We start from the raw sequence: 12,771 nt of genomic DNA on the forward strand, positions 1-12,771 counted from the left end.
TTCCCATTTTAACTTAAATATCCCTTATCTGTTTTACTGTATTTTACTGCATCTTTATGCTTTCTTTGTATGATTTTTTGGATGCAAACAACCTTCTCCAGGGAGCCCCTATTCAACCTTTAAATCCCAGCCTCCAAGTCAGTTCTTAGTTTATGGAGCATTTCAGACTCTCCTGGGCAAAATTACTGTTCCCTTCTTTGTGTTCCTAAACCACTTTGTTCATACCTTCAGCTCACACTTCTTACACTGCTTGAAAATTATTTATGTTCCTATCGCAGCATGTATACACCACAAACTTGAGACAGCAGGGACTGTGTTAGGCAATTCTACCCTACTGCTGTCTCTGTGCATCGGTTGTCTTAGTCTGTGGTTTGTCTTTTCATGCCCTTTGATGAAGAAAAGTTATTGAATTTAATGCAGCCCAGATTTATCAAAGGTTTGTATATAGTTTGTGCTGTGTCATTTAATAAACCCTACCCTGAGATCACAAGATGTTTTCCTCTACTTTCTTCTAAAATTTTTTATTTTGTTTTTCCCCTTGCAAGTCTACCTGTGGGGTGAATGAGGGATCCAACAGATAACTAGTTGTTCCAGCTCATATACTGAATGATGTGTCTTTCCCCATTGACCTATAATCTGGCAATATAGGTCATATATCTGGGATTTGTCATATAATAAGATACCACATATGCCTGGGTCTGTTTCTGGATTCTCTAAGCTGATTTCTTTCCCCCACTCTGGTTATCTTTATACTAATTAATACCAAATGGCCTTAATTTTTACGTCATTATAATAAAATTGATTTACAAAAGGCCAAGTCTTTGAAACATATTACTCTCCTTCAGAAGTGGCAATGCTTTACCCTTTGTTTTTGCATATAAATTTTATTTTTTATTTATTTTTTTTAAAAAGATTTTTTATTTATTTATTCGACAGAGAGAAATCACAAGTAGTTGGAGAGGCAGGCAGAGAGAGAGAGAGAGATAAGCAGGCTCCCTGCTGAGCAGAGAGCCCGATGCGGGACTCGATCCCAGGACCCTGAGATCATGACCTCAGCCGAAGGCAGCGGCTTAACCCACTGAGCCACCCAGGCGCCCTTGCATATAAATTTTAGATTAGCGTGTGATAGTCCAGAAAAAATCCTGCTGGAAATTTGACTGAAATTGTATTGCATGGATAGATGAATTCTGCCCCACCCCTGCCCCAACTCTGCTCCCCCAGGAAGTAGCTCAAGACATATCTGTGAAATGAATGCCCGCCTGATGGATGTCTCCAACTTACATCTTATAAACATGCAAAACAAATCAATGAATGAACGAATGGGGGCTAAAGATAACGAAGATTAACCAGCACATTCTCACTATTGAGCAACTGTCAGTTGCTTGCCTACTTGTTCTAAAACGTTATTTAAAATACACAAACCCTTGGGGCGCCTGTGTGGCTCAGTGGGTTTAGCCTCTGCTTTCAGCTCAGGTCATGATCTCAGGGTCCTTGAATCAAGCCCCGCATCGGGCTCTCTGCTTGGCGGGGAGCCTGCTTTCCCCTCTCTCCCTGCCAGCTGCTCTGCCTACTTGTGATTTCTCTCTCTCCCTGTCAAATAAATAAATAAAATTAAAAAATACATAAACCCACATCTCCATCCTTCAATGAAACACGAATCTATGCCTCCTTCGTTAAGACTGTTGAACTCAAGTTTTCAGGAAGACTATGGGTCCTCAGCTGGGTTTGAAACAAGGCCTTCTGATAGGTGAGGTGTCTTTTTTTTTTTTTTTTTTTAAATATTTAATTTACTTATTTATTTGACAGAGATCACAAGTAGGCAGAGAGGCAGGCAGAGAGATTGGAGGAAGCAGGCTCCCTGCTGACCAGAGAGCCCGACGCGGGGCTTCATCCCAGCATCCTGAAATCATGACCTGAGCGGAAGGCAGAGGCTTAACCCACTGAGCCACCCAGGTGCCCGGGTAAGGTGTTTTGACTCCTCCGACTCCTCCGTGGAGAAGCCAGGGAAAGTGCGGGCTCCCAGCCCGAGGTTTAGGGAACCACGAACTACAAGTCCCGGCAGGCCGCGCGGCACCACCGCTTCATTAGGCGCAATCAGAGGGTGGTGGAGAGCAAAGTCCCTGCGAACCGCGTCACCCGCGTGCGGCGTGGAACCTGGCGCCACGTCCCCGCGTCCCTGGGGGTGAGTAGAGCAGGCGCGCCGGAGCTGCACCGCGCGTGGAGCGCGGGGGAGGCGATGTAGACGCGCCCAAAGCTTGCGTCTGCTCGGACCGTGGGGAGAGAATCCCCGGCCTGCGACCTTGTCACCGGGGCCCGGTGTCTGGCCACGTGACCGGCAGGGGCGGTCCTCTGCGGGGACTCTCCAGCCCGGCTCACCAGTGGGCGGAAGCGGGGACCGGCTACTTGGGTGGCGCGCTCTGGCACGTAGGCAGGGCTGGGACTGGATAAGGGGGTATCAGGTGGCTTATCCAGGCGGCTTCTCCCTAGGCGGTCTACGGGCTCCGAGGCGCCGGCGGCGCGGGGCTGGACTTGGTCTGGACGTGATCTGGACGAGAGCTGGGGGCGCCGCCGAAACCCCTGAGCTCCGCCTGGACTCCCGGCGTGCTCCAGAGCGCTCCGGATCTTCCGCACCTCGCGGTGCCCTGCACTTCAGCTCGCCCTGTAAACGTGTGCTGTGTATGGAGAGCTGCCTCTGGGAGACACCTAGCACAGCTTTGTCCCCAGGTTAAGTGGCGTTTACTTCCTACTAGGTAGGAAGTCACCCAATTCAACAAGTATTTATTGGTCCCGTCCATGATAATTGGCATTTAGTGGGTGCTCAAGAGATATTTGAGGAGTTGAAAGTGAATTTGACTTCTCTGTGCCTTCATAAGTTTTCTTTAAGCATTTTCTTATCGCACAGGTTTTCAGACTGTATCAGAATCCCCTGGAGGGCTTGTTAAACCACACGGAATGCTGGATCCCATCCCCAAAATTTCTGACTCACCAGCTCAGGGGTGGGGAGCAAGAATTTGCATTTCTAGCATGCTCCTAGGAGATAGAGAAGCTGCCCGGGACATGCTTTTGAGTACTTCTGCTTTGTAGGGAAAAAGTCCTGTGAACCTAAGCACCAACTTTTTCTTCACATCAGGTTATGGGCTTTTGTGTCCTTGTTTGCCAGTTTAACTTTCTGTAGTGAGGGTGAACAGGTGCATATGACCGAGCACACTGTTAATTTGCCCCTACGTTATTGCATATGCAGATTTTCACGAAGTCTACGCTTGTGTCATTTTTCCTGGGTTACATCATGTTCTTTTGTGTCATTATTGGCTTGGCCCTCAGATATAAGATTTGACCTCTGCTAGGAGAGCTTGCATTTTGTTCCTTCTTGATATATACATTTTCTTGTCAGAAAGGGGACCTAAAGATAAGACTAGTGCTTGCTTCTGGCATCCATCCCCCGCCTCCCTGCTCAGCCCTCTTGCCCCCAACTCACTCACCAAATCTCCTGGGTTTGGATTCTTGTGTCAGAGGCATTCCAATGACCCATCTCTTACCTGCCACATGCTCTCTGTGGTTGGTTTTCCACTGTTCTCCCTGATTCCCCACTTTCCCAAGGATGAACCGAATGGAGAATTTCTATTCCTTGCCTGGGTGAGATTTATTTTCCCCGTCTGCTCTGGGACCTTGGTCTCAGCCAGGAATTCCTTTATTTTATTTATTTGTTTTTAAAAGATTTCATTTATTTATTTGACAGACAGACATGACAAGTAGGCAGAGAGGCAGGCAGGGGTGGGGCAGGGGAAGTAGGTGCTCCACTGAGCAGAGAGCCTGATGTGGGGCTCGGTCTCAGGACCCTGAGATCATGACCTGAGCCAAAGGCAGAGGTTAAGAGGCTTAACCCACGGAGCCACCCAGGTGCCTAGAGATTCCTTTATTTAATCAATATTGATTCAATCACCTTCTGGACGTCAAACCCTAGGGAAGGGGGTATCATTACATTTGGGCCTCATCATTGGTGGTAGGGCAGGTTAGAAACCTGAATCAGGCCAACGCTGTGGTCCCTGGGCTTTGACTCTGCCTCTTTCCAGACTTGAGACATGATGGTATCCTCTACCTTGTTTGCTGTTTAGCCACGTCATGAAACATTTTCAGGTCTCCCTGAAAACCTGATCCTCTCATTGGGTCTTTTCCAGTCTTGGGAGCAGACAGAAGAAACGATGCTCAATTCCTCTAATAGCCTCTTTAGGAGGTGGGGGGAGGCTGTGGTCACTTATGGGATTGATGCAATTAGAGCCAAAGTGCTTTTTTCCTGGTCATTCTCACTTGTGCACCAAGCAGGGAAGGGTGATTCCCTGCTTCTTGTCCTGGGATGTGGCATGGGGAGAGGGCTGCGCGTGGGTGGTAACTGATAGGCCTAGCCACTCTTGACCCACCACAAACAGTGAGTGCTTGGTTCCCCATTTAGTTGTATCCAGGGGTTGGACATTTCATTTGACCATCAGCTTCCCGTGTGTAGGTCTTTCCGCACTTCCCTTTTGCCTTGGTTTATCACCTGCTGGGGTATTCCCTTATGGTCCAGCAAGATGGATCCCATTCTTCTCATAGAGTTAACGATAACTCAGCTCTTCTAAGGTTTCTGGACTGGAATGGGTCGTTTCTGGTGCGGTGCTTTGGTGGACAGTCTGCTGTGTTGATTTCCATGTCTTCTATATGCTGCCATTGTTTGGGCCTGGTAGAGGATCAGAAATCGAAGTTGCTGCCCACAGTGACTGACTCGGTTACCTGTGAACTGTGGTAAGAACACTGGTGAACGGAGCGTTGCAAGTCCATGAAGGAGGTCATGTGCCATAGACAGGCTCAAGCTTTAATGCTGCTGTTTACTACTGAGTCACCTGGGAAAAATCTCACCCCCTGTGCTCCTTCCTTTCCTTATTTATGCCTGTGGGTGATAATAATATTTGTTTCATCTTCCTGGGTCGTGTTCAGTATCTAAGGAGGTAAATGAGAGCAAAGGGCTTTGTAAAGGTTGGTTGTTGCTAATAATGTTATCCGATGTGGAGGTGTTAGGGTCCCCGTGTCCTCAAGCTCCCTTCCCCTCCCCCAAAGTGTGTGCTCCTGGGAGAGACAACTCAGGTGAAAGTCAGACAAGTAAACAGAACAGGGGAGGCGATTCATTAGCAAAGGGTTTAATAATGAAAGGTGTTTTTCACCGACAGACATATTTCACGGCTGACAGGGTCTTTTAAAATACCCGGAGGGAAGCGACTCATTTGCATGTTAAAGACTCACTGACACCTTATGGAAAACTCCAGCTCCAATCTAATTTAGACATACTTTGGCTCCTATATCATCTATTTTATGTTTTTCAATTTGCACCTCTTTTATTACTGAGGACATTTGCATGAAAACCGGTCTTGGGAATCATGTCTGTTTGGCTGAGGCTTTCCCTCCCAGGGTGGGTGATCTCAAGGCTAGGGGAGGCCTCATTGCCCACAGGGACTGGACTGGAGGATGGAGCATGAGGCAGATGGGGTTTAAAAGAGGCAAGAGCTGGGAGGTGGTGCTGGGGGTAGCTGGAGGAGGATGGCATCCAACTGACAGCCCTGGGGTGGTTCTCACCTGGGAACCTGTGTTGGTACTGGCTCAGCACAGCCTCATGGGGTACCATTTCTCCCTTGATTCATTCAGCAAATACTTTTGGGGCACCTACTGTGCTAAGGCAGGTTTGGCAGACTCTAGCCACTGGGCCACTTCTGGCCATACCCATCACTTTGTATAATGTCTGGGGCTGCCCTTTGTAGGCCAATGCTTACAATTGCCTGAGTTCTTCATCTGAGTGAGATGGGAGGTATTAGAGAGTTGAGAGCGGGGGAATACATAATTGGGCTGAAGTTTCCATGTTGAGAATAGAGGGGGGATAAGTGTACTCTTTTACTCATACAATCATGTATTTGTTAGCAGACTTATTAATTAATTATATGATATGTTAACAAATTCTGCCCTTTGCATGTAATAGAACAGGCAGATACAGGACCAGATCCTTAGAGAAAAAAGCAGTGCATAGTAAGACCAGATAGGAACCAACAACTCATTCTAAGTGCTTGGCTCACAGAAGGCTTCAAAGAGGGCTTGGGTGGGGGTGGGGGGTGGTTGAGAGTGGAGAGGTATTTGGGAGATGAAGCTAGCAAGTTTGGGCGAGTCTTGAATGCCTTGCTAGAGAATCTGGACGTTTTCATTGGTGGAGGGGACGTGGGGTAATGTGCGTGCACAGGAAGGTTGGGGTAATGATGACCTGGGTGGAGAGTGAAAGTCAGGGGATGTAGGGAAATGCTTTTGGAGTGGGGAATGGTTGGGCTGTTCAGGCAAGATTGGGTGGCCTTCCGCCCTCAGTTTATTAACTGTACGAGGTTGTGCCAAATCCGGGTCTCCCAGGTGCTAAGAGTTCTCCATCAGCTGTTTCTTCATCAGTGCTTCTGGGAAGAAGAAACAAAGTTAAAATAACAGTAAGGAAAAGAAGTCTTATTTGCAGAATATGTTTGGCATTATTGTAAAGCAGCATCTCATTGAACGCTCATAGTAACCCTAGGATGGAAGTACTGTCAGGGACTTCCTTTTGTAGATAATTACGTGGGAGGCCCCAAGAGGCTGTGACTTGCTCAAGGTCACACAGCTGGTGAGCGGTAGAGCAGGATTCTTCCTGACTCCAGAGGCTGAGTTCCTGGCCACAAGTGGTTCCCTAATGTGGGCATCTCTGAAGGCCCCGCGGGGATGGTCCCTGGATCAGCTCTCATGGACCTTCTTGCACTGATAATCTTGAAGAAGGAAGGTGTATACGGAGCTGAGGGCACGCAGCCCAGTGTAAGGCCTGTTTCCAGGTCCAGTTGGGAAGCCGTGTCTTGGCGGGACAAGGTAGAGGGTGAACTCAGCATGCTGCCTTTTTGATAGAAAACACTAGAGAGCAAGGTGAAAAGGTAAGGTTAGGTGGGGGCCTGCCAGGATGTAAGAAGGGAGGCCTGCAGGAGTCCTCCAGAAGCCGACAGGCAGGGGAGTAAATAAGGTCCTTTACCAAAGCATGGCATTGGGAGAGAAAATAATTAATAAGTCATAATAATAATAATAATTATAATAATAAGAGATGAGTGGTGGTAGGAGTCGCAGTTGGTACTGTGTTTGTACTGTGTAGGTGGTACCTGCCTATACATTTTGCATGATTTCCTCGTCCCTCACCACCACCTCTAGGAGACACTGCTGTCATCATCCCCATTTTATCGACGGGGTCACAAGAGTCAGAGGGAGTTAGCAATTTGCCTGCTTACCCAGTTGGGAAGGAAGTGTAGGGACCCAAACCCAGGCCTGCTGGAATGCCTGTTCTTGTTTGGAAGGAACTCTTGGCTTATTAAAATGTCAGCAGGAAAAAAAAAAAAAAAAAGCTGGCAGAATGATGCAGGGATAGGGAAGTTTTCATAAATAAAGAGAATATTAAAAAAAAAAAAAAGATTGTAAAGAAAATAAAGCCTTTTCTACAAAGCAAGGTTTTAATTTCTTTTTATTTACAAACCCCTTTCTTGCAGAGTTAGGAACCGAACCCAGGAGCTGGGCTAGAGGATTTGTGTTTAGGGCAGCAAATGAGTTTCTTACATGATTTCTTTAAAAATAATTGTTTGGAGTCACACTTGTAGGGTGATTGCAGACCCCTGGGGTTGGGAGTAGGTATGATCAAATTGGAAGGCTTGTTTTTTGGGCATGGTTTCACTGATGGATTCGAACACATGCAGACTCTTTATTGAAAAGAAAATATTTAGAAGAATGGTTCTCAAATTTTAGCTTGCATAAAAATCACCCATTATGGGGCGCCTGGGTGGCTCAGTTGTTAAACATCTGTCTTCAGCTCAGGTCATGATCCCAGAGTCCTGGGATCGAGCTTTGCATTGTATTCCCTGCTCAGTGGGAAGCCTGCTTCTCCCTCTGCCACTCTCCCTGCTTGTGTTCCCTCTCTCTCTGTCTCTCTGTCAAATAAATAAATAATTAAAAAAAAAAAAAGATTTTATCTTTTCAATAAATGCTTATCACCATTTATTGAAAAGGCAGTCCTTTCCCCTGTGTATGTTCTTGGCTCTTTTGTCGTAAATTAATTGCCCATGTGTGTATGGGTTTATTTCTGGACTCTCTGTTGAAATTAATTGATCTATGTGTCTATTTTTATACCACTGCCATACAGTTTTATTACTACAGTTTTGTAATGTAGTATAAGAGACCATGATACTTGCAGCTTTGTTCTTTCTCAAGATTTCTTTGACTATTCTGTGTCTTTTGTGGTTCCCTACAAATTTTAGGATAGTTCTATTTCTGTGAAAAAATGCCATTGGGATTTTGATAGGGATTACATTGAATTTGTAGACTGCTTTGGGTAATTTGGAAATTTTACAATATTCTTCCAATCCATGAACACAGAATATCTTTCCATTTATTGGTGTCTTTAATTTCTTTATTAATGTCTCATAATTTTCAGTGTACAGGTCTTTCACCTCCTTGGTTAAATGTATTCTTAGCTTTTTATTTTCAATGCAATTATAAATGGGATTGTTTTCTTAATTTCTCTTTCTGCTTATTCACTATTAGTGTACAGAAACAGAACAGGTTTTTGCATGCTGATTTTGTATCCTATAGCTTTATTGAATTGGTTTATTCTAACAGTTTTTTGGTGGATTGTTCAGGGTTTTCTGTATATAATATCCACTGCAAATAGTGATAGTTTTACTTCTTCCTTCCCAATTTGATTGGCTTTTACCTCTTTTTCTTGTCTATTGTTCTGGCTAGGGCTTCCAGTACTATGCTGAATAATACTTGTCCTGTTCCTAGTGTTAGAAAAGCTCCCTGCCTTTCACCAATGAGTATGGTGTTAGCTGTGGGCTTGTCACATATGATCTTTATTATGTTGAAGTATATTCCCCTGTCCCTATTTTGTTGAGAGTTTTTAATCGGAAATGGCTGTGGAATTTTGTTAAGTGCTTTTTCTACATCTGTTGAGATGATTATGTGACTTTTTAAAAAAGACTTTATTTATTTGGCAGACCAAGATCACAAGTAGGCGGAGAGGCAGGCAGAGAGAGGGGGAAGCAGGCTCCCTGCTCAGCAGAGAGCCAGATGTGAGGCTTGATCCCAGGACCCTGAGATCATGGCCTTAGCTGAAGGCAGGGGCTTAACCCACTAAGCCACCCAGGCGTCCCTGATTATGTGGTTTTTATCCTTCATTTTGTTAATGTGGTGTAAGAGATCTGCATTTTTGAGATGGAAGAAGATAGTAAAATTAAATCTACATTCACAAGTTATATTAAATGCAAGCAAAAGAAAATGAACTATATGTTGTTTAGAGAAGTAGTATAAAATGTAAGTTGAAAGTAGAAGAATGGAAAAAAGATGTACCTGTGAATACGTAAGAAAAATCTGTGGCTATAGTGTGAGCATGAGTTCAAACAGATTTTGAAGAAAATGAAGACAAGGCTGTGTGTAGCATTAGTTTCCCATGTGGGGGGGGGGGCAGGCACAGAGCAGGGAGGGGATGGTCACAGGCTGTGTCCAGAGCAGAAGCAAGCAGGGGCGACCTGAATCTTCCTTCTGCCTCTGTACAGGGTTTGCACGTGTGGTTAGTTTGGCGGCTCACTTCTGGATGGGACTTCTTCCCTGCTGCCTGCAGCTGTGGTCTGGGAGTTTAGTCTGATACAGAGTTCCCAGAAACTGAAGGGGAAACAGCTTATTGGGTACAGTGGCCCCCAGAAGCTCCAACGGTCCACCTGGTGGACTGAGCTAGTACAAGTAGGGTGAGGAAGGCCATTAGAGAGCCCTGAGCCCGCTTGATCCCACTGACTGGGAGTACTTCCGGTTCAACAGACCAAATCAGCAGGTGGACATTGAATCCCTACTCTCGGAGTACCCTGCAGGACTGTGAGTCAGCGGAATAAGTCATGGCTTGTGCCTTCAAGGAGCTCACAGTCTAGACAAGGGGCAGTTTACTCTAACTGAAATAAATATTTTGGAAATCAGCCAGATGTGGAGAGCTTATCTGGCGGATTCTGACCAGCTGTTGTTTTGGCCTGGGCTTGAGCACTTCTGACCCGGACACAGAAGGCAAATGATACTTGTGTGTGCACGGTGGTAAAGTAGTAGTTACAAGTAACGAGGGTTAGCGTGCTCTGCCACATTCCCTATCTAAAACAGCATCTTCGTCTCATACGTGTCATCTCTCCTCTTACCCCCTTTCATTTTCTTCTCCGCACTTCATACCTGCTGCTGTTCTAATATGTCTGTGTGCTGCGGACCTGTCGTCCCATCTAGAGCAGAAGCACCACGAGGGCAAGAACTCTGTTTTGTTCCCTCTCCCCCCGTGCCTCGAATGGTATCTGGCACTGTGCAAGGAGTAATAACTTGGAGAGTTGACTTGTGCCCGATACTCCGCTAAGCCTTTTATATACACAATTTCATTTTATCCCAGTAACTTTTTTAAAAAAAGATTTTATTTGTTTATTTGACAGGCAGAGAGGCAGGCAGAGAGAGAGAGGAGGGGAAGCAGGCTCCCCTGCTGAACAGAGAGCCAGATGTGGGGCTCGATCCCAGGGCGCTGGGTTCATGACCCGAGCCGAAGGCAGAGGCTTCCGAGCCACCCAGGTGCCCCTCCCAATAACTTTTGACATAGGTATCATCCTGTGTTACAAGTGAGGAAACAGAGATCAGCAAGATTAAGAAAATGACCCAAGATCATATAATCTTTTAAGCAGCAGAGCCTGAATTTGAGCCCGGGTCTGACTAACTGTGGGATTCGGCTGTCCCTTGTTGTCTCCTTTCCTTCTGCAGGGTCTGGGAACATGGCCAGAAAGGCGCTCAAGCTTGCTTCATGGACTGGCGCGGCTCTGGCTGCCTCGGGCTTCTACCTTTACAGTAACAAGTACTTGGATCCTAATGACTTCGGTGCTGTCAGGGTGGGCCGAGCAGTTGCCACGGTAGGTTTTTCTCATTGTCAGGTGGCCGAGGGACTGCACTGTTACCCGCAGGTGTTCATACAGACAGCAGATGCGGAGGTACACGTGTAACACTCTTATGTGTGCCAAGCTTTAAGCAGGCATGGCCGTGTGCCCTTCTGTATCTCTATTCTCGAAGCCCCCCCCCCCACACTGGGTTCTACCAAATCCTAGTAGAATGGAATTGCACACAGCCTCTGTTGTAAAGCCTTTACATTTTATTTATTTATTCATTTATTTATTTTAAAAAAGATTTTATTTATTTTTTAAGAAACTTTTTTTTTTAAAGATTTTATTTATTTATTTGAGAGAGAGAGAGTGAGAGAGAGCATGAGAGGGGAGAAGGTCAGAGGGAGAAGCAGACTCCCCACAGAGCTGGGAGCCCCAGGACTCGATTCTAGAACTCTAGGATCATGACCTGAGCCTAAGGTAGTTGCTGAACCAACTGAGTCACCCAGGTACCCTTATTTATTTATTTGACAGGGAGAGAGATCACAAGTAGGCAGAGAGGCAGCCAGAGAGGGGGGGAATAGGGTCCCTACTGAGCAGAGAGCCCAATACGGGGCTTAATTCCAGGGCCCTGAGATCATGACCTGAGCCGAAGGCTGAGGCTTAACCCCCAGAGCCACCCAGCCGCTCAAGCCTTTACATTTTAGATTCTGTATCATATTTTAGCGACAGACCCGGGCCGGTACTCCTCAGCCAATGCATATGGAAAGGCTTGGCAGCTTTGATGAAATTCTATCAGGAAACCTGGTTTCTCTCCCGTGAGCTAGTGTGCATGGTTCCTGAGGCAGGGCTTGGACTCAGAGCATCTGGGCCTTGGAAGATTTTTGAGGATCCCCTCCAGCCCTCGAACTAACAGAGAATCTGAGTTGAATATTTTGCCATTAGAGGTTTTCTCTGTGGCCCAGGAGCATCCTTCCGCTGCGATCGTGGCCTCTTGATGCTGCTGAGAGCCACTCTCCCGGACATGCACGTGTAACTGCCTCACTGGTGGGTAGAGGGCCACAGGCCTCTGTGCTCTCTCTCTGCCTTTTGTCTGCTGCAGGATGAGCTCGTCCTTGCTTCCCCTTGGTGTGGATAGACTCTGAGGCACGCTCTGTTTGAGTTGTTGTCTGATTGTTTCCTTAATACCCAGTGTTGTGAAGTCTTCTCCTGAGCTAGTTATAGAACCCAGACGGACAAATAGATAAACAGGCCCCGGGATAGAAAATGATTCCCGAGTATTTACTGAGGGTCTTTTGGCGGCCCAGCATTGTCTTACGTGCTTTGAGAGGTAGAATGAACTGTCCCTCCTCGACCCAGCTTTGAAGGATCTTATGACTGAGGAGTGCTCACAGGAGTGGGTCAAAAAACAATCACTCTAAAACCATGGATCGGGTCAAGATGTGTGACTCAGGGGACCACTGCTAGGGGACTTCAGACACAGGAGTGAGACCTGTAGGCTGCGAGTCAGGATGAGTGCCCTAAGGGAAGCAGGCTTTAATGGAGCCTTAGGGATTTGAATACAGTTAACCCTTGAACTACGTGGGGGTTAGGGTGTCAGTTCCCATGCAGTCAACTTTGGACTCCCCAGAACATTCAGGACTGATAGCCTGCTGTTGACCAGAAGCCTTTCAGATACCATGAAGAGTTCGTTAACACATTGTTTGCATGTCGTATGTATCATATATATTCTTACAATAAAGTAAGCCAGAGAAAAGGGAAGGTTATTAAGAAAGTCATCAGGAAGAGAAAATACATTTACAGTACTGTACTTCAGTTTACCAGAAAA

The 12,771-nt window shown here is 46.3% G+C and overlaps 1 protein-coding gene across 4 annotated transcripts in view; it reads left to right on the plus strand.

The window, feature by feature from the left end:
* Positions 1-2,060: 2,060 nt before the first annotated feature.
* Positions 2,061-12,771, plus strand: part of ADCK1 (aarF domain containing kinase 1) — a 118,698-nt gene continuing 107,987 nt past the window's right edge. For 2 of the 4 annotated variants that reach the window (XM_082733677.1, XM_082733679.1), the window contains exons 1-2: positions 2,061-2,182; positions 10,831-10,976. In XM_082733677.1, the coding sequence (XP_082589803.1) occupies positions 10,842-10,976 (135 nt within the window). In that variant the 5' untranslated portion in view covers positions 2,061-2,182; positions 10,831-10,841. The remainder of the gene's footprint in view (positions 2,183-10,830; positions 10,977-12,771) is intronic. The other 2 variants (XM_082733678.1, XM_082733680.1) reach the window with 2 other exon arrangements.

The sequence above is a fragment of the Mustela nivalis genome (assembly GCF_964662115.1).
Source record: "Mustela nivalis genome assembly, chromosome: 6".
NCBI lineage: Eukaryota > Metazoa > Chordata > Mammalia > Carnivora > Mustelidae > Mustela > Mustela nivalis.